This window comes from Mytilus edulis, chromosome 2 (assembly GCF_963676685.1).
Source record: "Mytilus edulis chromosome 2, xbMytEdul2.2, whole genome shotgun sequence".
NCBI lineage: Eukaryota > Metazoa > Mollusca > Bivalvia > Mytilida > Mytilidae > Mytilus > Mytilus edulis.
Genome location: NC_092345.1, coordinates 5,461,612 through 5,488,538, shown reverse-complemented (window position 1 = coordinate 5,488,538; position 26,927 = coordinate 5,461,612). Strand labels below are relative to the sequence as shown.

Below are 26,927 nucleotides of genomic sequence, written 5' to 3'. Positions count from 1 at the left end.
TATATTGTATATTTTTGGTAGTGTATCATGGTATATTATCCATATGTGCAGACGGAATTTCTATTTAGTACCAATACATTTCATCTTGTTGACTCATGCTGTGACCTTGACCTTTGACCTTGAATTTCTATTGTAACACATCTTGCAGCCAGTTAAAAACAACATCAACATACTTTCAAATTTTATTTTATGTTCTCCTCTGGAACATTTTTAAATAACATAACATTCTTAATCTATTTTAAATATCAACACATTTGGTAAATCAATCATGTGTATCAAAAGTACAAAACTCTTATTTTAATAAAATAATTTACATTTTAATTTATAACTCTATTTATTAGAGTTATTCTATTAAAGATTTTAAGCAAGTAAGTTTTTTTAAATCTAAGTTTACTGTTTTATTATTTTCTAAATGAGGAAAATATGGAAATTCTTTTTACCAATTTGGGGTACCCTTAGCTCATGACCTTGGTCAATAAATAATCATTTTATGTTCAATGTAACTTCTTTAACAAAACAAAACCCATCTTCTTTCTCTCTAGTTTCTCTTGAATCAAAGTAGCCTCTATGACTCCACAAAATTAAAAGTGACTTAAGCTCTATGACTCCACAAAATTAAAAGTGACTTAAGTTAAAACAATTTTGGGTTTTCTCTAACAGCTCAGGGAAAATCACTTAAAGCAATTTACATCACTATTTTAAACATTCTGAACTGAAACATTCAATACAAAAAATTAAGTAAATGGCCATAAAACAAACATATAAACCTTTAAAAATCCGAACTGATTCCAAGTATAACATTGGAATTATAAAACTTATCAAACATGAGTCGGGTAAAACTGTATAAAAAATGTATAACAAGTACGAAGCATGTAAGAAAAATGTTAATCAACTCTAACGTTGTGGATATGCATCGCTATCAGTATGTTTTTCTTAATTCAAAAAAAATTACAACATCAAAAATATTTTTGAGTTCTTAAAAATGTTTTTAAATAATAAAAAAAAACTATGATAATAAAAAATATCAATAAAATGGTAAGATGTCAATATAAAAATCTAATATGCAGGCAAACAACAGTATAAAGCTATGCAAAGTGCAAATTATCAAATACCTCTATCATATAGAAATATTGCAGAATTGGAATGAGGAGATTTTAAATAATCAAAGTGTTTCATGCTTGCAAAAAAAAAAATCTGAATAAATATTACAAGACTGGTAGATTTTTTAAGACTCTTTTCTTTAATAGAAGGCTGTCCGACAAATTAATATTTCAACAAAAAGCTTCAAATACCTATGTCTCCTAACAATCTTACTTAAAAACAAATAGAAATTGAGATTGTTAATAAATATTGACAGTGACTTGTAAAACAAATGAAATACTTCACATGCATTTCTTGTTTATCCAAAACAGACAGCCATTTATACAGTATGTCAGGGGAAACACAACCATTAGATGATAAAATCTCAAATAAGATTTGTCAAAACCTAAAGATGTCATATATTTTCGAAAAAAAGTTCATCATGATAATCTGTTCTACCGGTATGTTGCAAGTTTCAAGTCGACATTTCAACCACCTCATAGAAGTCTAACCTTTGATGCACACAGACTGAAACACCAAATGCCCCTCTAATGTCATGCTCACAACAAAAATATTGATATATTCAATTTTTGTGATATTTTATAAAAATCTTTTTAGAGGACATTGTGTTCATTTCATTTTCTTTCTTGTGAAACAAGGATAACATTTTGGGACCAAACTGCTATTATAAAATTATTCATCAAGGTTTTATATTTAATATTTTATGCTGCTATCCAGGAAATTAAAACCCCAACTATAATAATCTTAAATGAAAACATTTCTCTTTTCAAACTGGGACCACATAAAATTTACCCATACAAAACCTGTTTTAGACACAAGAGTACACAATTTGAATACAACAAAATATGTTTTTCTACAATATTGTGTATAGTTGATGTCATCATGGAAATGAGGTAGACAATAAGAGGTTATAACACAAAATATTTATTGCAATGTGAAAAATAAATAATCGTACAACAAATCGGTGCATGAGTTTATAGATAGCACTATTGGTGCATAAGAAATGTACAAATAATATACAGTGAAAACACACTGCACACAAAACATAACATGCAAATAGTAAGCTGGAATAAAATGAATGTATCTTCTGTAAACAGTTTTGTTCTAATAATCAGTTTTTAGTAACAAGCAGTTCTTAAAACTCTTCAATAACAAGCTTCTCTCAAAACTCTAAGACTACACTAAACTAAGAGTATTTTTTTTAAACAGCAAAATACAAAATTGCTTAAATAAATAAAAACGTTTGTAGTTTTCTTTCTCTTTGATGATACAACTATCTTTACTGCATAAATTAGTCAGAAAATTGTTGTTCATAAAATTCTGTCTTTTCATGTCAGTATCATCCTTAATCATTATGACGTCTCTGTCTTTGTCAGCAACAGCACTCTCTGTACACACACTTACTGTGCTGTGTTATTAAGGGGAGATAACACATTATCTAGCCATGTTATACAAGGGAGATAACACATGAGTCAATTGTTATCAAGGGAGATAACATGTTTTGTCTGTTCATATGAGCACACCTGTCTCTGAACAATCACTCATAGAACTGAAGTGTTGTAGTTGCCCTCCAGCAGATGTCACTTTCTGTTCTAGTAAACTTTTCCACGTAAATTTCTGTTCCATATTTGGAGCTCTGAATAATAACTTGGCATGCCTCATTTGATTGGTGGCAAAGTCTCTCAACAGGAAATGTAAAACAAATTCTGTACCTAGAAAAACAAATAAAGATCAGTTAATGAATATGCTACATTCATTTACCAGACTAACAATTCAATAAAATATGTGATTGCTTTTGTTTTAAATATAATATCTAAAAATTATTTTTGAAAGGTTCCTTTCATGCTAAATTAGTTCATTCTTAATATTTTAATGAACATATTCTTATATCTCCCGTATATATATATTTTATCAAAATTAAACTTGTCAGCAGGATAATATAATTAATAAAAATTCTAAATGTGGAGTTAAAAGTATACAAAGTTTCCTTTTTTTTTTAAATTAAATTAAGACTTTGTTGGTTGTATAAACCAGTATTGCTTAAACACATAAAAATAAGATGTGGTATGATTGCCAATGAGAAAACTCTCCACCAAACAACAAAGAACAATAGTAAAAACAACATATATATAAAGTGCTTACCATGACTTCTCAGAGCCTCAATTCCATTTAGGTCCTTCAGATTAAGTGGTTCATGGATGACTTTTAGGTGTCCGTCACGGTCATGTTCAGTTTCAACCAACAAATCAGAGAATAACATCACATGGACCTGTTATTAAAAATAGAGAATGTTTTAGCAATATATTCATTTGAACAATACAGTGTAAAATATGATCAAATCTTTTATTTGTACGCAATTAAAAATGGATTAATTCTTCTCAAAACACTGTTGACTTGTAAAATATATACAAACTATTGTATTGAAAGATCTATTATATATAATACCACTTAAAAAATCTTGATAACAATAAATTTTAAGAGTTCCAGAAATGGAAATTCTAATTTGTGCATTACAGAAGGGGAAATAACTCTTACCTTTTTCCACTGGTTGCCTTCACATTTGAACAGTTCACCAGCATAAATCAAGTGTCTTTCTTCTTTACACAGCTGAAACACCTGGAAATCAAATAGTTGACATTTTAATAAAATGTACATTATAAAAAATCCTTTTTACTTAATACTTTTGCTTCCACAGATCTTTTTAACAGATTTGTTTTATAACATTTTCTTACAATATGGAAATCAATTCCTATTTTTTATCATTTTTATTGTAAAACTCTTTAGCATCATTTTTTTTGGAAATTAATATAATTTTTTTGAAAGATCTTTTCATTACTCCTCAGTGTATCATAATAAAATATCTCAATTTAAGAAAAACTAGAGATAAAAATGAGAATTCTTTCTGAATAAAACACAAACACCCTTAAAACATACCACTTTCAAAGATCAAATAATGAGGTTCATACAATAGGGCCTAACTGGGATACTTATAAAGCTTTATAATATACTTACAGGCACATTAGGTGGGAAAACCAGTTTATCCTGGATCCTCATTACTTCCGAATCCATTGATCTCATAGAACAGGAAACTGGAACTTTGGAGGGATGTGAACTAACACTGTCAGAACTGGATGACCTTGACTTATGACCTTCAGAAGCTGATGATGAGGTTAATGACGACAGACTTAACACCTGATCAACACAGCTGTAGTTTGAGATTCCACTGACACATTCTTGTAAAACTAAAATGGAGAAATAATTTATTACTTTTTTGTGGACTAAAAAATGTTGGGGTATTGGTGAACAAAAACTTTTTTGCAGTCCATATTATAAATTTTGATTGGTTTCTAAAAGCTCTGTTTACCATTTACATTTTCTCATTATTTTTGTTAACACATATTTTAACAAAACTTTCAATTTATCAAAGAATATAGACATTTAATTAAAGTATTTTCTTCAAAAAAGATTTCACTGCTGTCATTGTTAACAAATAATGGTTCTTGTCTATACAATAATATAACCTACCTTCTACAACATGTTTTAATCCCTGGAAGTCTCGACTCTGATTATCTGTGTTGAGGAAGATTTCTTTCAGGGTCTGGTATAGTTCATTAACATGTTGTACAGGTCTGTAGATAAAGGCACTGATAGATGGCTGACCTGATTGCAGTTTGGGTTCCTAAAAGAAAAAAATAATTTTGACTTTATAAATTTAAACATACACTCAAATTCCTAATTTCTTATTAAGAGAAGTTGTCTGGTTTGTGAAATCTAAACTATTTATTGTTAATTTCTGGTTTTAATTGCATAAAAAAACTTTTTTGGAATGTTTTTTTTAATTTGTATATATATACATCAGTATTCTTTCTTTAAAAACATTATTATAACATGCTTGATATCCTATTTTAAAGCTATTTTTCAAAACATGATATAATGGTGAGCTACTTAGCATTTTTTGTTTTCAATTGCAGTATTCTTATTTTAACATATTTATTGACATACCTTAACAAACTTGACAAATTCTGGATTTTTTCTAAGTTCTGCTAATGATTGATTGGCCCCTGCTATTCCTCTAGCGTACAAATCATAAGCTTGACAGATCATGTTCACCTGAAACACAAAACAAATGAATAATATGAATATAAATAAATTTTTCAATTCAATGTATACGATGCATAAGTCGGATAAATTATGATTTCTGTAATTAATGCCATATATGTGGTTCTAATTAAATTTAAAGATTGCTACAAAAATTAATGTGGAAAGGATAAATATATATTTTTTAATTAGAAACATCTATTATAAAGATGGTAAGCTTAAAAACATCATTTCCTATAACCAGTTTAAAGTGACTATAACATACCTTAGATTGATAGATCATACAGAGATGCTGTACAAACTGATGACCGTTATCACTACTGGACACTGATGTACTAGTGTCTGTGTCGGAGGAGTTCATGTTGTCCTGCATCTGTTTAACGTGGTATTCTGATATTGTAACCAACTGAAATCAAACAAAAACAATTATCAAATTTTGAAAATCATATGATAATTTTGGTATGTGACATGTTCTAAATCAAGGTTTGTTCATATGAAATGTAAAAAAAAAATCCCAAGGAAATCATAATTGAAAAATTAAAAGTTCCATAAGAAAACTTTTGGGACCAGCTAACATTTCTGTTTAAATTTTTGACGATGGTTTCTCAAATATGAAGTGATTCCTGGAGAATTTTTACTATTGAAAGATGTCAGTAAAAAATTATGGTAAAGATGTTCTCCATTTCATAAGCAGATGTTATACTTTTCTGTTTGAACTTACCTTTTCTACATTCTGGAAGAGTGCTGAGTGTTGTAACTGAGATAGAATACAGTGACGTAGAGGGCGTGAGTATCTCTGTATCCCAGCATGCATCAGATCAATGAAGTCCATCTCTACAGTGAGCAGACGATGAATGGCTTCCTGTCTCCTCTTCTCTGTTGATTGCACTGTCTGTAAATATTATTAACCTTTTATTATATTATGCCAACATTCATTTTTTCGGTCAGACTGTAACAATTTAAGATTTTAGGGAATTCTGTTTTATATTCTTGCCTTTTAATGTCTACACCAAATGAAATGAAAATATTTACAGTAACACTACAAAATATTAAATCATAGCTGAACTTGAAATCATTGAACACTTTAACTGAATTTTTTTAGAAGTCATTAAAGAAAACAAGTGAATAAATAAATAAAACTTTCATTTTTAAGCTGTGTTTTTTAGATGGGAAACTGGTCCTTACCTGATATCCATTACAGAGAAGTGGTAGAGGTGTGCTGGTTATTAGGTTACTCGGTAATGAGTAAATCCCCTCGTCAACAGAGAACTCATTCTCTTTACAGTCGTTATCTGAGTAATCAGCATCAGATCCATCATGCTGATCATGTGTGTTTCTCATGGCAACATAGTTCTTATTCTGATAATCTGGTACCCTGCTAATAGGATAATCCAGTCCTCCTATGTTCTGGTACTCTGTCACTCTGACATCCTGTTGATGAACTGGTACCCTAGGAAAGTCTGCCAGCTTTCTTGTGTGCATGTTTTGGTAGGTATTACAGTCAATGTTTTGGTAATTTTGCATAGTTCTGTAGTTCTGGTAATTCTGTAATTCTCTCATGGGGAGATAATCATAGGCTGACATGGAAGGCTGTTTATTGACCTCAGTCTTATCTAATGTTTCAGTGGAAACCTGTTTTAACCTTTGAACTTCTACAATGAGATGTTGTCCTCCATTTCTGTAATAAAAAAAGACCATTTAAATACATAGTAAATTAACAATCTGTTTTTTACTTAAAATATTTTGAAGAAATAATTGTATATTAACCTTTTTTCTTTCTTAAGTTTAATTCAGAAAGCATATTCTTTCGTTAAAATATCATTTCAAAGAAGGTTAAAGGTCAGCAATTAAAAAATGTAAACAAATTCATTGACATATATTCATGAAGATAACATCAAAGTCCTGTTTACTATACTTACTTGACAAGTTTTGCCACACTTCCAGCCTGTGACCTTGACACATTCTGTCCATTGACCTTGATGATACAATCCCCAGGATGTAAACCAGCTGTCTCAGCAGGGGAAGCCCTGTCAACTCTTCCTACTTTTACAGGGGATTCCTCCACAACAGAGAATCCATAACCATGCTTCCCTCTCTCCAGTGTAATCTATAAATAAAATTAGTAAGAGTTTATGATTCAAATTCACATAAAACTTAATCCCTTGTGTACTTTTAACTTCAAGGGCCTAAAATCTACCTTTATAATAGCTTTCATTTTTAAAATTCTTCTTTAATATTTCTATTTATATATTTCTATTCCTTTTATTCTTCTTTTACACCTCCAGTTAAGCTTGTTAAAATAATACTCGTGTTAAATGTTAAGAAATTGTACTGAGAACTGAGTATTTGTTCCTTGTAAATGAAGAAAGGGAGATAACTGTACTTACTGTAAGAGATTCCATGCCCCAAACATCTTGGTTAACTGGTGGTACTGGTTGATCTGTAAACAAATAAATATAATCTTAATACAATTATACATGTAAAAGTCCTTAATAGAACTTCATAAAGTGATTTTAAACGAATTAATGTTATACTTTATACAGTATATTATATTTGTTGGTCTGTTTCCTTAATCTTAATGACATTTTTGCACCTGGACATTAAATTACTTACAATTTCTTTGAAAATTAATAAATTTACACATAAAAGAAGTTTGTTGGACATGCTGAATATTCAATTTTGAATGTCGCTTCTTAAACATTACACTTAACTATAATTGTGTCAATTCTAAAGTGTTGTGACACTTATAAAGCACTGACGAGTATTATTAATTATAACTGTTGTCAGTTTTGTCACCTCCAATAAGTACTTTTGAGTATTTCTAAATCTTACTCTGATATATTAATCTTTCTTTGTGACTTTATATGTAGTATACAAACGTGTATATGACTTACGTTTAACTTGTAAAGATCTCTGTTTACTAGATACTTGTAAATGTTTCTTTCTACCAATCTCTTCTGTTAACAAATAATACCATCCAGTAATATCCTAAAATATGCAAAAAAAAATTGACATTACAAACTTTTATCACATTATATTACAGAAATATGTTTGTGACAGTAGAAATTAGTTTAAAATAAGTATGTGTATGTTGAGATTAATTTTAAAGGGTTAAAAGTATTTTCCTGTAGTTGAAGGTTCTTGAAGTTTGTATTGTAATTATCATAGGTTTAATACTGTTACTGACAGTTTTTATAATCTAGATCCAAATAAACAAGAAAACACAAAGATTTCTCAATTGTTAAATGCTAAATTATAAATGTGTTAATACTCCTTTAATTTGTATCTGTCTGCAAGTGCCATACTATTTTTTAACACATGACATAAAGAAATTAACGTGGCAAAAATAAAGTTAACAAGATCATAAAATATTTCACTGCATGTCTATTCGCCTGGAGGACATAAATTCTAGTCTGACCTAATTAAATACAGTTTTTGGTCAAAAAGGCGTATATAATAACAATAGTCTGACCTAATTAAATACAGTTTACGGTCAAAAGAGGCGTATATAATTACAGCTTACCTTGTTTGGATTCAGCAAGTGTCTGACTCCAAATGACATGCAGCCAAGAAATTCACACATGCTAAAAATGTAAAATAATTAACGTTTTAAAAATAAAGTGTAACTATGCATAAATAAGTAACAAAAACTTCAAAAGGACAAATTTGCACCTATTTACCAGATTAAATCTAAATGTGTCCATTCTAGAAAATAGATTTTAAATAAAGTTTCAATTTGCTGATAGTTAAAGTCTTGTAAAGGTGTCAATTTAATTCACAAAATTTCAATTTTCTGTCATTTCTAAATGTGACAATAATAGACTGTATTGTTGGTTGATCTCAATGGATTAAGATCAAAGAGTCACACATGTGAGATCAAAGGGAGACTATCCACCAAATTATCCTCAATGTACCTGATAAAATCTTTTACAAGATCAATATCTATTGACTTTTGCTACCAAAATGTGACAAATTAGTGGTTGTGAAAAAAAATGTTGATATTTTTAAAGATAAAAGTTACCTTGAAGATTGATCCTTATTCCAAACAGAAATATATAATCTCTTGTGATAGTCTTCTTCTAACAGCTCACTGAAAAAAAACAAATTTACATTTCAAAATTCACATCAATAATAACTTTTTTTTCAAAGTCAAACTTTGTTTAAAATGTACCAAGTAAAAGCTTCATATAGATTTTTTTTTTTTTTTTTTTTTTTGGTAAAATGAATCAATTTCAAAACAGATTTTGTCTATAATGATATTCCTTTTTTAAATATAATTTTCTTTTTTTTTCAAATCTAAATTCTGATTAAATAATAATCCATAATTTTAACAATGTCCGTCTCAGTATTGACAGCAGCTGCTGTAAATATTAATTTAAAAATTAATAAATGTTGACCAGACTTCTAGAAACAATGACCACCAACATGTGCATGTAATAAAACTCTGAATCAAATGTCCTAAAATCACCAAGAGATATATGGGCTTCAATTTGTTTGTCCCTACATGTTCAGAATTATTGTAATAAGCTTAAACCCTAGTTCATCAGCAGGAGTCTTATAGTCTTAATATGGAAGGACAAATGTTTGGTATTCAATGTTAAAAGGATTTCAATATCTCCAAGTGTGGAATCATACAGAGGGATTAAAAAGTGACTGACCATTTAAATCTTAACAGGTTCAGACATAAAAATTTTGGAAACAGATGCGGGAATATTATATCAAATGTTCTAGGGACAAAGTACATATTAATGGCATATTAAAATCTTTGGACCAGGACAAATCAGAAAATAAAGAGATTTGGTATGATTATGATGAGACAACTTTTTACAATAGATTATCGAATGTGTATAGCACACTAAAACATTAACCATCACTTTTCTACAGCTATTCTTTTGAAAATCTAAAATTAAAATTTTTATTAAGACTTTACTATGTCATTTGTTTAATCAAATACAATTGGTAGTTTAAACATTTATTCATAGTGGATTGGGAAGCAAGTTATTACAACTTATATTAATCCCTTTCCACTTTGTGGGTGTGAGTGCTGCCTTGAATTGGTAATAAAAGTTTATTTTCTCTTGAGATTATAATTTTCAGAATACAAAGCCTACTTTTTATGTAAACAAATTTCAAATATTTATCAAGAAGGAGACTTGAAGAGTCAACAAACAACGCCAAAGCCCTGATTTTCTCTCTATTCCTCCTCTTAAGTAATTGTTATCAACACAAGTCTAGGTGATAATTTGTCTTTCAATAGAACTCTACTATTACATGTATTTCTATAGAATTATGAAGCTACCATTGAGAATAACCTTTTATGTTCCAGGATTAAGATTATCTTATGATCATGTAAACATCTAAGGTGTGAATCTTTCAGGTAAAATCTACAGGTAGGTTACTTTGATGTTGGATAGGCAGATTAACTAATGCATTATCATGTTGACACAACATTCAAATTATCCAAATAACATAAAATACTTTTTATTTTATACTTTTTTATTTCTTAATCTACAAAGGTATAATAGCATCTCTATTCCAAATACTCTTTATGTTCTTTAATTTATTAAACTCAATAATTTTGTTCATATAAATTAAATTATTAATTTTATATATTTTGTATCCCACTGTTAATCCTTTAACTTAATCATACTAATTAGAAATATGCAAATGACTTGGCAAGTTAAATAACACTGGCACTGATTCATCATTGTCATGATCCTAAATGACAACTATAACTTTCTGTTTTAACTTGTTTTTACAGTTGTTAAAAACTGAATTGAGCATCAAACAGTGAAATATAAGTCATTTCAAACCAGACAAAAAAACAAAAAAAAATATGAAATATGCAAATTTGAGATTGTGTTTTAGTACTCACAAAGAGAATTTCTCATCATATAATGGGTTGTTGGTTTCACCTCTAACATCGGTTTTACACCTACATCTCTTACTATCATCAGGAATCAAAGACATCTGAAACAAAAAATATATATATATAGAATATTAAAATAAGACATACAATACAGTTTATAAATGTATTAAACGTTAAAACTAAACAAACAATCAAACATATATGGTATTTACTTTTATCTAATAAAATTGTGAAAAAGACAAATCGATACATGGTTAAGCTTTTATCTTTTCATTCTTTCATATTATTAAAGATCTCTATTTTAAAGTTGTTATATCTATATAATGAATGCTGAAGTTAAATTGACTTATCTCCCTTTGATAACAATAAACTTACTTTGACAAAAGAATCGCACAGTGTCCTCTGTTTTGAGGACAAATGTCTGCCTTGTACAACTGAAATATAATATTAATAGTTTAATAATAAATAATCCTGATAATGACAATACACAATAAAGAAGCTTATATAAATAAACAAACAAAAATAATTAAAAGTAAGTGCATAAACTTTTCATCTTTGAAGATGTTTTTTTTTAATCTTTTATAAGCTGCCAATTGAATTAGTATTTGAAGTTTATAATCCTTTTATTCTATTACATCATTGCAATTTGAGAACACTTTCTAGATTAAACTTTAAAGACAGTTAGTATCCCAAGCTGAAGAAGACCACAGGATATCTATCAAAACATACTAATTAATTAGTATTCTTACCATGGACAGTTAAAAGTCCAAAATTCATATATGCTGAAATCTTTAGCTGACCTGAAAAATAAAAATAAATATTTTACTAAAAATCAGATTTTATCATGAAAATCTATATTGATTTAAGTTTAAAATGTGCATTTTTATTCAAGATGCTTTTACTCAAACATTCTGTTTTTTTCTTACATTGATGCTTAATAGCAACATTGCACATTGCCCATGTACAACCATTTCAATCCTATAAAAGTGTTTTAGATAGGACTTCAGGTAGACCATGCACAGTTGAAAGACGATGGTCACATTATTTTGACTAAAGGAAACAATATGATAATTTTTTTTGGATAAAAAATCAAATAATTGAATAAGGGACGACATCAAAAGATCAATGAAGGATAAAAAACTTAATTCAAATAGTTTGGGGGTGGGGGGTTGAACTGCTGCAAGATTTGGTTATCCGACATTGAATTTTTACATGTATCCATATGGGTCAATCAATTTCTCCCAAATTAAGTTAAGAGGGGGGTAGGGGGGTCAGTGAAAAAACTATGTGAATTAAGTTTTTTATCCTTCATTGAACTTTTGATGTCGTCCCTAACATCTATGACTGAAACTTTTTTTTACTGTCAAAAACATTTTTAGTGTTCAAAATGATAATTCAGCACCAGAAAAGAAAAATCAATATTAGTGAAGACAAAATGTGCTGTATAATATTTACAAACAAAGATAATTTTTTGTCCAAAGTGACTTATTTTATATATACATCAAGACTTAAATCATACCTTTAGTAAGCATTCCTTTTTTCGAAACACTAATTTCACTATTTAGATAATTTAACATCATTGAAGAATTTCTTGTCATTTCATAAACTTGAGATAAATATCCTTTTTTCAAATGTTTACAATTAGGTACAATCCAACAGTCTTAAAATCCCTTCCAACTAATACATGTAATACATCAATTCCATAATAAGATCATGTGCTACTTGTAAGGTGTTTGTTTACATTTATCTAATTATCATAAACTTTTGATTAGTGAAGGATTTTGATTGGTCAATATTTTTAAACTTGTATATTTCACCTATTGATCATCTAAGAAATAAACCCAGGTGTAAACTTAGACACTTTCCTGAGTACCAATACATGACACTTTATGATTATATTTATGCCAAATATCAACAATTTATAATTTATATGAGTGACATTTTCAATATGTGAATACCTTCAACTCATAAATTTTAATAATTTTGAGGGTCCTTAGCTTACAAATGTGTATAAATTCATCAAACAAGTGGCTTTGTTCAAGAGTAAGTATAATCTGAAATCTGTAATCTATCTAACTATTGCCCTGGTCAAGTACCAATACAGTCTTGAAATTATACAAGTTAACAGTAATTTGAAACTAATATAAAGTAATAAATTTTTCAAAGTATCAGAAATATAGATCTATATAATAATTTTATTTACATATCTTTATTGCTTTAAAGGGTTGAACAATTATTACGTCAAGAAAGCCTTTTAATTTAACTATAATTTATCACATTTTCAGAAATTTGTGAGTTTACAAATTATAGTGTTAAAAAATATTGACATAAAAATCATATTTATATAAATTATCTGCTTCATTGACAAGTTATAGTATTGGTTGAAGAAATCTTTTGAGAGGATACATGTTTAACTTGTATGATAAAGTACTCTGTATCCACTGCCCATATGATTTAAATGGTCAGTGACTGACCAGTTTCCTTATGTTCTTAGTTATTATAAAATTCTAAAGGAGTAATCAGTTACAAAAATGTCAAGTTTGTTATAAAAAATACAATGCACCATTTTGATTAAAAATCATTACTTTTTAAACAATAAAAAGTATTTCATTTCAGTGACTTTAATTTCAAATATAATTCAGACTTCAATATTTGGGAAAAGCTAGGCACCTGTTCCTAAACAGAAGCTGACAATCCACCTTATAATTAGTTTAAAGTGGCACACACCTGTACCGTTAGTGTATAGGAATTTGAATGTCTTGGTGATGAAATTTGAAATTTGAAAATTTGAAAACAGCTGCTAATGTTAGTAAACATAAAAAGAGAATCAGGGTGTCATAGTCAGGGGTGGAAGGTCATTGACCTAGGAGAGCATATAACACAAAGGAGTAGCTACCATTAAGGACTGTTGCTTAGTTATCTCATCACAGCAGCACATTTCTTAGCTTCTTATTTTGTTAGCATTATGAATTTAAACTAACCTTTCCCCCTTCAAGGAGCCTCATGATGACAGTTGCACCTGTCTTTTCTTTGTTAGGAAGGTAAATTTAGGGTTATAACATGACATAAAATAGATCTTATCTCCTACATATGTTGGCTGCTGGTCATAATCTTATCAATCAATTATTTTTGGGAATTTGAATTTGAAAAAAATCCTTATGCCAAATTCTTTTATTGGCCCCTAAAAATCATAACCTATATTAGATAAAGCAGAATAAGGAAATAAATTGCACATTGCACTATGAATAAATTGTTTTGTTTTGAAGCAAACATCAAACCCTTTATTATATGCCATGTCAGGTCTAACCATGTGACAGCAGGCAGGTGTTTTGTATGTAACAGCACTGTATTTTTCTTACACCAAATTTCTCAATATTATGAGGATTTACATATATAAATCAAGGTCCCTTTGTGTATATTAACATGTGGTCCATTAATCACAAACAAAAACTTTTCCCTCTGTCAGATAAATTACACTTTTTATATGAAAAATGAAATTTCAAATTTTTAAATCTTCCTCAGGTGATAAAGATATTACAGCCTTGTGTCGGCCACGCGACTTGCCAACATGTTAACCACAATTTAATACCACAACAATAAAAACCTTAGGTAATCTATTTAACTGTTGACAATGACTTCTCATACCTGTTGATCTTTACCCTTTCAATTTAAATATTTTCATTTAAATTTAAAGCTGAGACATTTGAATTTATCAATATACTGACAGAAATGTAAATAAAATTGACAAAAGATGTTTAATATTTTACATTGTGGCAAGCTTAGCTCTAGATATTGATCAATTATTCAGGGATGTGGGTATGTGGTATGTGATAGTGTTTGCATCAACAACTTCATTGTTAAAGAACTGCTGTTATGACCCCATATTTTATCCCCAAAAAAATATGAAACCTTTAGTTTTCAGCAGTTATTTTGCTAAGCTCCTCATTTTCATCATTTACGAAACGATTTTCAAAATGACGAAAGTATTTCAAATTAATTTCCTCAATAAAATTTTTCAGATACACAACAATCTGTACACCTGACAAGTATGATCAAGTGCAGATGACTTTGGATGACCAGTGTCCAAACTAATGTCAAAAGTTATCTTTTATTTGAGTTGAATAGATGACCAGGACTCATTCAATATATAAAATTACAGATTCAATTTAAGAATATCTAGTTTGCATTTTTATGACTTATTTAAGTTCTCATAAAAAAGATTTAAAAGTCAGATGAAATTTGACTTATTTACAATGATGACCGATCATTAATGTAAAAATTCTCATGAAATTGTACTTAGTAATTGGTCTACTTTGAATGACCTATACATTTCACACTTGTCAATGTCAAAATAAGTTCATGTTTCCAATGATGAAATATTCCAACTAATTTGTATTGCTAGTGCGTCTTGATTAAGCATTATATTTCAGAATTCTTTACAATCTTTGAGAATTTTATATGGGTTTAGGAGTTCATAAAAGTCACAAGGTGTAAATCATACACAGTGTCACTTAAATCTGATCAGATCAAATTTGTCATAAAAAATTGTAGAATGTAAAGATATTGCCAACTGTTCAATGGTCAGTTTCCTTTAATTGTCCTAATTATCTCTGACCATCAGAAGACAGGGTTAAACTATGTCCTGGTCAAGTGTCCAGTTAGATCAAAAGGCACAGTAGGAAATTTGACAGTTTACAAATTTTATGGTCATTTTAAAAGTCCAAGGTTTTAATCTTTAGTTTAAATCATCTAATTTTTGTATGGATGAACGGAAATACGTTCACAGAATATATGTGTACAATTCATCACCTCAATCACAAAGTCAGAAACCTTGGAGAAAAACTTAGTTAAAAGATTCTATCACCAAAAGAAGGAAAATATATGTAGTATAACATGATCGAGCCATATTCTTTACAAATGTTTTCCTACTGTCTTGATGTGAGGAGAACAAAATCAAATAAATTTTTGCACAAATTTGAACTCTGATTGTACCTATTATATAGGCTATTTTATTTTCCAGAAATCAAAGCTTAAAGCAGTGTTATCAAGTTTCAAACTACTTGACAATAGGAAGTGATCATTACTAAAGCCTTTAATCCATATCAAGAGTTAATTTCCTTATAGCAAACAGTCTGACGTAACTATCTCTCTCCTGAGAGGGGGATTTGTACCAACCATGGAATGGACTTTCAACTGATATCTAAATTATCAAATATTATCACATCCCCACTGATAATTAGGGAAGCATGTTAACAATGTTAGATGTAAACTACTGGTGAAAACTGGTGTCAATTAGAGGGTTCTGTAATGATCCACCTTGTCTTACACCTGTTCCAAGCTATATATATCTTACATACCGAATGGGTGTCTTCCTCCTATTCCCACTTTTTAAAAATACTATTCCTTCTATTCCCACTTGCAAATAACAATAGATGTTTTGATAAATAATTTGTTTTTATAACAATCAGGGTTAATTAGAATTTCACCTAAGATTTACCTGTATTTTTTTTTAAAGCATAACATATTTGGTACACTGTTTAGGCATAATACCTTGTTAATTTGTAATATGTTTCTTTTTTCATCAAATAAATACTTAAAAATTGAGAAAAATTTTGATAAATAGTCTAGATGGGAGTTAGATTTATTTTAAAATTTTTGAATTTGTACTTAAAAATAAAGAAAAAATATGATAAATAGATTGGAGTCAGATTTATTTTTAAATTTTTGAATTTGTAACTTTAAAAGATTGTCTGCTTTTCTAATAAATCATGATATAAATAATATTATAACCAAGTATAATCTTATATATATATATATCTTTATTCTCACAAACCAAATTACAGAAAGGTATAGAGATAATTACACATATTTCAATACAATTACATGAATAAATAATGTACGAAAGTAGATATAGAAGCATTCACATTTGTTCACCCAGAAAAGTTCAATTTGTTATTGATCTCCTTAATAAGTTTACAAAATTCGTTCAGTTCTGTACATTTTTGGGAATTCAATAAGTCATAAAACTTCAATGTGTTTGTTCTATTTCTATTTTAAAATGCAATACATTGTTTTTACTTTTTTTCTACAATTATCGAAAGCTGAACAATTAAAAATGTAATGGTATTCATCAACAATGGCATCTGAATTACACAATACACATTTTCTGTTTCTCTTTTTATTTTTTGCCATCTTCCAGTTTCTATTGGAGATTTCATGTTCAAAGTTCAAAATCTAAGAAATAAGGATATCTGCCGGTCATCCAAAATAAATATTTCTCAAACTCCAAAGTAACTTTAAATAAACGATAATTTAATGCTTTTGGTGATTCCTGTTGGCTTAAGATGTGAAATAAAAGTATACTTTAAAATATAATTACTTGGACCAATAATCATAGATATAAAATAATGGGTGAAAACTTAACTTTACTTCACTTTTTATTTTGTTTAAAAAAAAAACAGAGTTCATACAGATACAAAAATAACTTATTACCTGTTCTAATAAATAAAACACTGGTCAATTAACAGTTGATTAAAAAATGTTTGTACAGTATAATCCTTTGTTTGCACAAGTTTTCCTTCTATTCCCACATGAAATTTTACCTTTTCTTACCAGATTTATAAAAAGTGGGAATAGAGGGAATGAACCACTGAATGTTAGCAAATCTTTGAAAATAGATGTCAGAATTTGTCACCCTTGTCAGTCCCTTTGAATAGAATAAAACAATATTTAATTGAAAGCCTTACCAAACCATTTTAAACCTAACAATTACATCCCTGGAGTCTGCTGTGTAGACAATTTAAAAACATACCATGAAATGTGTTTAGCCAGATAGCATCATTAGAAAGTTCAAATGTTAATATTTATACAAAAACTTGTTAGTTTGGACATGGTTTGGCCATTTCAATGACCAGTGTGGGCAAAAGCAGCTGTTTTCTGTCACTATACAATTTATTTATTCTAACTGTCCAGATGAGGAATTTGTCAGCCATAATTAAGATCTGTCTCACAAGACAGAAGGTTATAAATGTGATATATTTCTAGCAACATGTTGCACCAAACTCAGAAAGGAAAATACCAGAATCATTTTCGGATGATAAGTTTTATTTTTTTTCATAAAAATATCCAAAAATAACAGAATAACCCACAATTCAAAATTTATGCTTTGCAGGTAAATTTTATAATTTAGACCCTCCCCCAAATCACTGGTTGTCATATTGTTCTACAAATTGTGAATTACTATAAACATTTTGTACACATTAAAGTACAGAAAATTCCCTATAATGGCCATAAAATATGTCAAAGAGTGACCACTGGCCACAAGAAAACAGCATGACAACAATATCCAACTACACAAAATAAAATCATAATGGGCTTAATATGACCCTGTGTTCAAATCCCCACAGTAGGTGTCTAAACAGACACAAACTAAAATATCCAGGAAATACCCACTAACACATCAAGAAATCAGCCATTTCCAAATCTATTACACACAGGAAATGGACATTGATAAGAATTGTATAATGTCCAAAAATTGTGTAATGACAGAGATATTTAACTTGACCACTCTATCATTACAACACATTGTAAACTTATCAACAGACAATAAAATCAAATCTTTATAACTTTAATTACTATTTAAATACTGAATTTTATAGTTTAAACTTCTGACTGATGAATATATTGGAATATATTACAATTTTAAAGATTTTGAGACGGTGGATTTTAAATTTTATCATTCTATGAAATGTTCTATGATTTGAGTTCAACTTTGTATTTTAATCTATCTCATGCAAAAAAAGTTTAGATTCTAAATGTGGTTTAGTTTGAAAATATTGCATTGTAACATTATTCTGTATTCGGTGTGCTAAACATAAAAAAATCTTAATTTTCAAATTAGAATTTTGCACCAGGGGAAGTTTAAAGCATGTTTTTCTCCATCTTGATAATCATATACCTTGATTCTGCAACACTTTCAGAGGTTTTGTCTTTGACTTGGGTACCAGTCTCTGATTATTGTTGTTGGGAACCAGAACACCAAATGGTCTGCCCTGGTTACTGTGTTGGGAACTACAGCTGCCAGGATGGGAATCCTCGGTACCAGATGAAGTCCTGCTAGGACAGGAATGGTTGGCCTTTGGTGTTGAACTTGACTGTGGATACGAACTGTCTGGTTGTAGGCTACACACATCATCTTCAAGTCTCATCTGTTTAATGGGACTGGCAATCTCTTCATAAACATGCTCCATTATAGATTGATAATATGGACTGTAAGGGGAGGTTACTGCATAATCTGAAAAAAATCAAAACATATATTAGTTTAATCCAACTTGGTTTTGTAAATTGCTGCAAGATTGAAATGCAAAAGTTGATAAAATAAAGAAGATAAGATTTTATCCAAATTTCCAGTACATAATTCCAGAATGGTGAAAACATTGTAATTGGACATTCTAATAATTTCCATCAAGTTAGGTTTAAATAACAGCCAAGTCAACACAATTTTATATCACAAATTTGCTATCCATAAAAATACCAACTTCTCATTTTGATAGTTTTCTGTTTGTCTGAACATGGAAAGATTTATATATATTTCTGGTTGTGCAAGTTGTTATATGAGCTGTCACAAGTATTATGACAAGATCCTACCCAACTTTCTACTTTTGTATCAAATCTTTCCATCTAAAGATAACTGTTTAACTATTGTGGACTTAGGCTGACCACTTAAACAATAACACATGTCAACATGTGCTGATTTGATCTGGGGTAGATATACAATTCTTCTTCCAAACTGCATGTGCCCTTGGGGTCTAAGCACAAACAATTACATGTATATCTGTGTATGAACAATTGAATGACACAAATCCAAAATTATGTGACATTTTACAACTAAGACTTCATTAGGGAAACATCAATATAAATATGTTTTTGTGTATTGGTACATTATATGTATGTTACAGGTATTTCATCTTCAAACCATTCCTAGACAATAAACTTTCATTATTATATTCCTTATGTCTAATAAATAGCCTTATTCAAAATACTGATAAAAATTTAAATCTTCATTTAGCCTACCTTTCAAGAATCCTGTGATTTTTTTAACAGCATGCTTGTTTTAATTCCATTTAATTTATTTTTGTGTATTTCTTAGGTTATTGTGATTCTGTCTAGATTTTGTGTTACTGTAAGTTTTTCTTATTAGCATCGAACCAATAAACATCTCTTTTTCTTCATATATATTGTAAAAATATTCTATTTCTAGTAATTTATCTATATTTTTAAAACATGGACTTGCTTTTCATTATGTTACCTTTTTTTAGCCAATAATACAACCACAATAATATTATCATATAAAATCATATCATTTTCTTGAACCTAAGGCTATCTGCTCATTAAGTTATTATCTAATTTGTGCATGATGATAAGGAATGACACTCATCTTCTACTTCATAATAGGTCTTTATCTTAATTGAATGTCAGGTTAGTTCTTCACAATACAACTTTAGATGTTATCAGGAACATGGATTTAGGGGACTAATTTACTACTCCTATTTAATTAACCTGAAGAGGTTCAGGGTCACTGAAATTTTTAAATATTTTATCTGATGTCAAAACTACAAAACTTTGAAAATGACATTCAGAATTCTTCACTGTGTCCATATCCAACAAAAGAGTGAGGTGGGAATTATGAGTTGTGTCTGATTGACTTTAATATATTTGTATAATTTTTTTTTCTAAATGATCTTGATGTGTATTAATTATGATATATATAAATTTCTGGTTTATATGTTATTTTATTTGCAGTCTATAATTCAAAAGTTATCTGTCGTTTTTATTTTTCGTCCATTGTTTTTTTTTTAACTTATAGTGAACTTATTCTTTGGTGGATAGTCGTCCTTGGCAATATTATACCACATATAACATTTATATTTATGATTTTATTTTTTTATGGAGTAAGTATTAATAGTCTAATAACTTTTACACATTGGTAATCTCAACCAAAACTGCAAAGGAATGAGAATTCCAAAGACCTGAATTAAAGAAAATGGAAAACTTATTAATGCACACATTTTGATTGGTTAACATGGCTGCACAGTTAGTCCAAATTCAATATTGAAAAATGCTGATTACTGCAGCTATTAAACAACATCAGGAAAAGTTCTGAACTCTGTTTATACCATTTCCTACCCGTATTAGAATTCAAACACTTTTTTTTTTTTTTTGGCCTACCTCTTTTGAAAACTTGAGACAAATTCTTATATATATATATGCCCCTTGCAAGTTCAAGAAATCCTTCTGAGTAGACCTATTTGATTGATGACCACCAATGCAACATTGTCATTGGTCAAATTTTGTACATCGACACAAGCAAGGTTTATCTTTATCACAACTTATTCAGAGGTGTATTTAGAGGTAGGCCAGGGCCCCCCCCCTTATCTGGGAAAAAATTGGTTAATTAAATAGGGTATCACTGAAGCATGACAGGAGCGGGCCCCCACTTATGAAAATTTCCAGATTCGCCACTGTTTTTATAGCTAGAACTAAGGCAGCAACCATTTGATTTTCAGGGGGGGCTATGGATTTTTTTTTCGGACTATGGCGAAAAAAACAGTCTATTTTTTATCGCGACAAGTTGAAACAATTTTTTCTTTCAAATTAAGCATTACATATAGGGGCATCTTAGGGTAAAACAAACAATTTTGTTTTCTCAGGGCCAAAAACAAATTATTTTTTCTCCAAAAACTGGAGACAAACTTTTTTTTCCAAAAACATCCATAGCCCTCCCCCCAGAAAATCAAATGGTTGCTGCCTAACAGCTATGTCTTTATAATGTATCTCAACACCACATGTTACTCTTCAGAATAAAGACCTGTATTTTCCCATAGTCTTCAGTTTAAAATTATCATGACAAAATGTTATAAATGTTTGCCTAGTTTTATTCAAGAGCACACAACCTGAATGACACTGTTTGATACGAGAAATCCTATCCTAGAGGAACGCTTTAAATTGTATACAGTCTGGCTATTCTTTATCCCTCTAAAACATTCAACACAACAATACTTAAAGTCACTTAATATCAATCTACAAGTTGCTTTGTGGTCAAGTGACCGCTGAGGGTTAAACTGAGGTTATGTTTTCAGTTAAAACATACCTAGATTGCATGCTATCATGGTTGACATGCTCTTTTGAATCTGCACCCTGCATAAGTACTCTTATTGCTTGTTAATGGTCAATGGGGCTTTCACAGGAGTGTAAATCTACCGTGGAATATACAAATAATAACTGCCAATGATTTATACTTAGTGCAGAAATACAACTTAAAATAATTCAATCTAATTTGGAAGTTCCGGGTCTATTTTTAAATAAATTTTTTAGTGTCAAATATATGTTAAATTTATTATAAAAATCAAAGATAATTCCACCATAATTCTAAGTAAATGAAAGGGCTTTTGTGGTCAGAAAATTTTCTCTTTTATTTAGTGCAGATTTGGTGCATATTATTCATAGGCAATGTGAATCATTCAGGCATAATGGTATTGATCTTTTTTCAATTATTCCATTAATGTCATGTACTACATATATCTGTGAAGAGCACTATACATTGTAAAAACCTTATGAGATGTGGTATAATTGCCATGAAAAAAATATCCAGGAAAGACAAAAGGACAATGCAAGTATTTAAAAGTTCTGTGGCCACAGTAAAGCCTGATACAACAACAAACACAATACCTTAAGAATAAAAGATCAGATTTATAAGACCCTAGATCATGACTAAATGCAACAACACAAAAGAGAAAAACAACCTCCTGATTTATGAACTAAAAATACACCAAATGCAAATTTTGTAAAAAGCCATTGACAACCACAAACCAAGTTGCCTAAGTCAACCTTTAATCAATGTACATTATAAATACATGTACCATACTACAAATTTAGTTAACTTCCTGAACACTGATACAAGAAAGTTAGGTTTTTTTAAGGATACAATGGAACTACATGTATGGAACTATATATTTACAGGCAATAAAACTAAAAAGTCCAGACTATTAACTTTTTATGAAAAATTCAAGACTCCAAGCTTAAAAGGTCATTATTCCACTTAACCTAAAAAAAATATATAAAAATAAAGATATAAGATATATATCCTTTTCCACTAATGATAAACAATGTAGGATTGATTTATTTCTGTGTTTAACACCCCGTTTGCACTATTTGCTATCTTGTAGGGCCACATTTAAAAGAATGTCTGTTTCCCCTCCCCCGAGTCTACCCTTTGGTAACAGACCAGGAAGGCAGGTTCTTTTTTTTTTTCTTTTTTTTAACTGGATGTGATTGTCATGATCATAGCATGGTCACATGAATGGTTTGACTTGTCCAGTCCAAGCCACTTATCAGTTGTTTGTGCTCAATTTGAGTGTATTTATTTATATTATCAATTCTTCTGCTTTCAAGCACTTTCCAAAAATGGAAACAAATTATTTTCAGGAAAAAAATAATTTCGATTTTTTTGTGGAAAATAATTTTTTGACCTGGGTGGGGGAGGGGAAACAAACATATTTTTAGTTTTTGCCTAGGGAGCGCTAGCTTTTTATTTGTAGAGCAAGCTTAAGCTGGAGTGCCCAAGAGAGAACCATTGACCTTCCCCAGGAAAACTGACAAACCAAGTCAATAAATATGGAATCAAGCAAACTTGACCTGACATTTTTAGGCCATAAAAAAGAATAGGTTTGTTTGCCCAAACCCTACCTACCCAGAAAAAAGCTGCCTACTCAAATTCTTTTATTGTCCTGATTTGAAGAAGTTTTTTTTTAATCAGATAGGCATATAAAGATAGATAGAATAATAAACACCCGATGCTTCAATTTCTTTTTTTGAAAAAAAAAAGAAAATGCCTACCTACCTACCCACTGTCTCAACCTTGGGTAGGGTTTGGGCAAACCAAAATATTTTTAATTGTGGCCTTATGTTGCCATTTTGATGGGTTCAATTCAAAACCTCTGTGTTGACAGACTATAAGTGATTGCTGTGGATGAAGTTATTTAATACTTAAGACCATTTTGCCACTGTCAGAGGCAGCCTCTTTAATGGATTATGAAAGAACAGATTAACACAATATTCCTTGATCACAGACATACAAGTATCATCATAGATATCTGGCCTTGAAGTCATAAATCATAAGTCAGTTTTTTGTACTTAAACTCTAAATTCAACCAATCAAAATGCTTGATTTCATGTTTTGAGCATGATTTTTGTGCTCAAAGAACTGAGCATAGTTTCAAGACTTCACTTTTAACATAATAGGTCCATCTGACTTTCTTATGGGATTATTTCAATAAAATATGAATTCATGTTCATGTACATGTATGTCTATAAATAATGAAAATTTAATTATTTTTGGAAGAACAAGGCTGTTGAATAAAAGCCGTCACATGACCATCTCACTGACATACAAAGTAACATGTACATATTAAACCTTCTTCTAGATAAAATTACCAGGTTTAATTGTAAAATAACTATTATTCTATTAAATTTCTGACTTTTCTCAACATTTACAATAATTTATTACCTGTAAGTGATTTAGGAGATAACTGTATTGTATTTTAAGCTCCGACGGCATCAATTGGGGATTTGATGGTCGCAAATTAAGTTTACTGGCGACGCGTTAGCGGAGACAGTAAACGGGTATTTGCGACCATCAAATCCCAAATTGATGCCGTCGGAGCTTAAAATACAATATTGTTATCTCCATTCTAATGAAACTGACAGAAAACAACGTTAAAACATGTATTTAAAATCTGTCATATGCCGTCTGCGCTTGCGCGTACGTCCCATAGCATCAATTGTCAATTGATGCCATGTAAGAAAGTGACGTTATCCAATCAAAATGAACGTTACAAACGTTGTTGCATTAGAATTATCATTAATATGTCACAGTTGTCCCCAAGTTTTACCAAAGATGTGAGAATTGAGCTCTAGTTAATTACCCAAACAATAATCAATCTAAATTGTAACAGGTTAATATAAAGGAGATAACTTCTATCATTATGTTATAATGTCTGAACAGGGCAAACAATGACAATCAATAGAGGTTAATTTGAATAGGGAAAAGGGTTCCCCTTGTCTGATTGTAGTACCTATTCTAACAGGCCATTGTGAATAGAATAAATGATACTTCAATTCAAATACATGTCTTGATTGAGTGGGTCACTAAGTAAATAAAGAATTCAATTATGTGGGAAAAAAGGTTTAAATTTCAAAAGAAACAAAATAGTGTCAAACCATGTTTTATGTTTCATCTTTCAATTAGTATCAATAGAAACAGAACCACATAAAACGGAGACATCACAAAGTAACTAGACAATTTGGAGTGGAACAGGTAAAGTTTGGCTTTACCAAAAAAGTAGCTCCAGAAGGGGGACCAGGGGCAAATATCCCTCTAAAACCACCTTAGACTACAGAAATAAAATGCCTCAAATAACATTTATTGATTGCAATTGCTTGTTGGTGTTTGATACCCCTTTTAGCACTTATATTGGACAAGATACAATGTAGAAGCTGCAAGATTTAATGGTAGAGGAACCTACCATAGGCATGACTGGCAATCTAGTCAATTAAAATATTGGAGTGGTACACACTTGCCATGCGCAGGGTTTGAACTAGTCCAAATAATGCTGCCATTTTTGTACGGCCTTACAATGTATGATAACAAACAAAAAAATTGGTCATAGGAAGGCGTAACAGCAAAATCAAAGATAGCCTTTCTAGACGGCATAATTTTTTGGACTAGGTTTGATCTCACAATGACAGGCTAGTGTTTACTGTTGATGAACTAATCCAATAGTTGTGACATCTTGAAAGGCTATTATGGCGTTAAGTCAAAAATTTAAACTAGCCTTGCAAGACGTCATAATTTTTTATTTAATTAATTAGATGAACTACATTTTGTTCTACAATATAAGACCACTCAGCAATCTTGCGTATGCATCCAACTACAATTTGAATGATAACAAATAACTGTTACAAATGTAACAGGAAAACTCCATATACATGTACATGTATACAGTGTAAAACATAACAACTTTTAAGTCAAAAGAATATCTAAATAATTATTCATACATTTTAGAAATTGTTATACTGAAACCAAACAGTGATTGACCATTACAATTTACATGTATAACAATGCAAAATAATAAACATGTAAAGCAGGAATACATGTCTGACAAGAAAATGACCCTATAGACATTTGTGACACCAGGAAAGTGTTAATAAGAGGGTGTAACAAACAGAATATTAGACTGGACATTACCCTTAGGGTTAGGATACACTATAATTTACAAGTCACACAAATTCTGATATCATAAAAGTGTTAAAAACATGACAATACATAGTAAATACCTGCACTTTTAAAATTTCTTTTTGAATCTGAAGAACCGGAAATTGAGAATATTGATCTGATACAGAATCACACAGACATTGAGGGTCTGTTAGGTATTTTAATTTAAGAAGAAAATAATGAAAGGTTTGACGTCCGCTCAATTTATATTTTTCTTCTCAATTTAAGTCTTATTTTCTTTTCTTTATTATAAACAAATTTTTATGAACTCTGCTTTACTTTTCCTGTAAATCATGTTTATTTGTATGACACAAATTCGATTCCCCCTTTCGTACCTCACGTGGTTGACTGCTGTGAAGAACATCTGCTACTCGATGACAAACTGACCAAATCAAATTTTCAAATCAGCAATTTATTATGCAGTTTGAAATAACTAAAATAAAAGTTACTTACCTTGCAAAGTCAGTATATATTAAACACTTTCTTTAAAACTAATAAAACTCTGCAAATCCGCGAATTATCGATAAA

General features: G+C 29.8%; 1 protein-coding gene across 1 annotated transcript; it reads right to left on the bottom strand.

The window, feature by feature from the left end:
* Positions 1–170: 170 nt before the first annotated feature.
* Positions 171–26,487, bottom strand: LOC139511292 (uncharacterized). The gene is made up of 19 exons (XM_071297915.1): positions 26,462–26,487; positions 19,026–19,361; positions 11,818–11,868; positions 11,444–11,502; positions 11,075–11,169; positions 9,221–9,289; positions 8,723–8,783; positions 8,094–8,187; positions 7,587–7,639; positions 7,119–7,306; positions 6,385–6,877; positions 5,921–6,091; positions 5,465–5,605; positions 5,104–5,211; positions 4,627–4,780; positions 4,114–4,343; positions 3,637–3,717; positions 3,244–3,370; positions 171–2,813 (listed from the first exon to the last, which is right to left on the bottom strand). Exons 2-19 carry the CDS (start codon positions 19,315–19,317, stop codon positions 2,611–2,613), a joined length of 2,670 nt encoding a protein of 889 aa, XP_071154016.1. The 5' UTR covers positions 19,318–19,361; positions 26,462–26,487; the 3' UTR covers positions 171–2,610.
* Between the last annotated feature and the right edge of the window lie 440 nt (positions 26,488–26,927).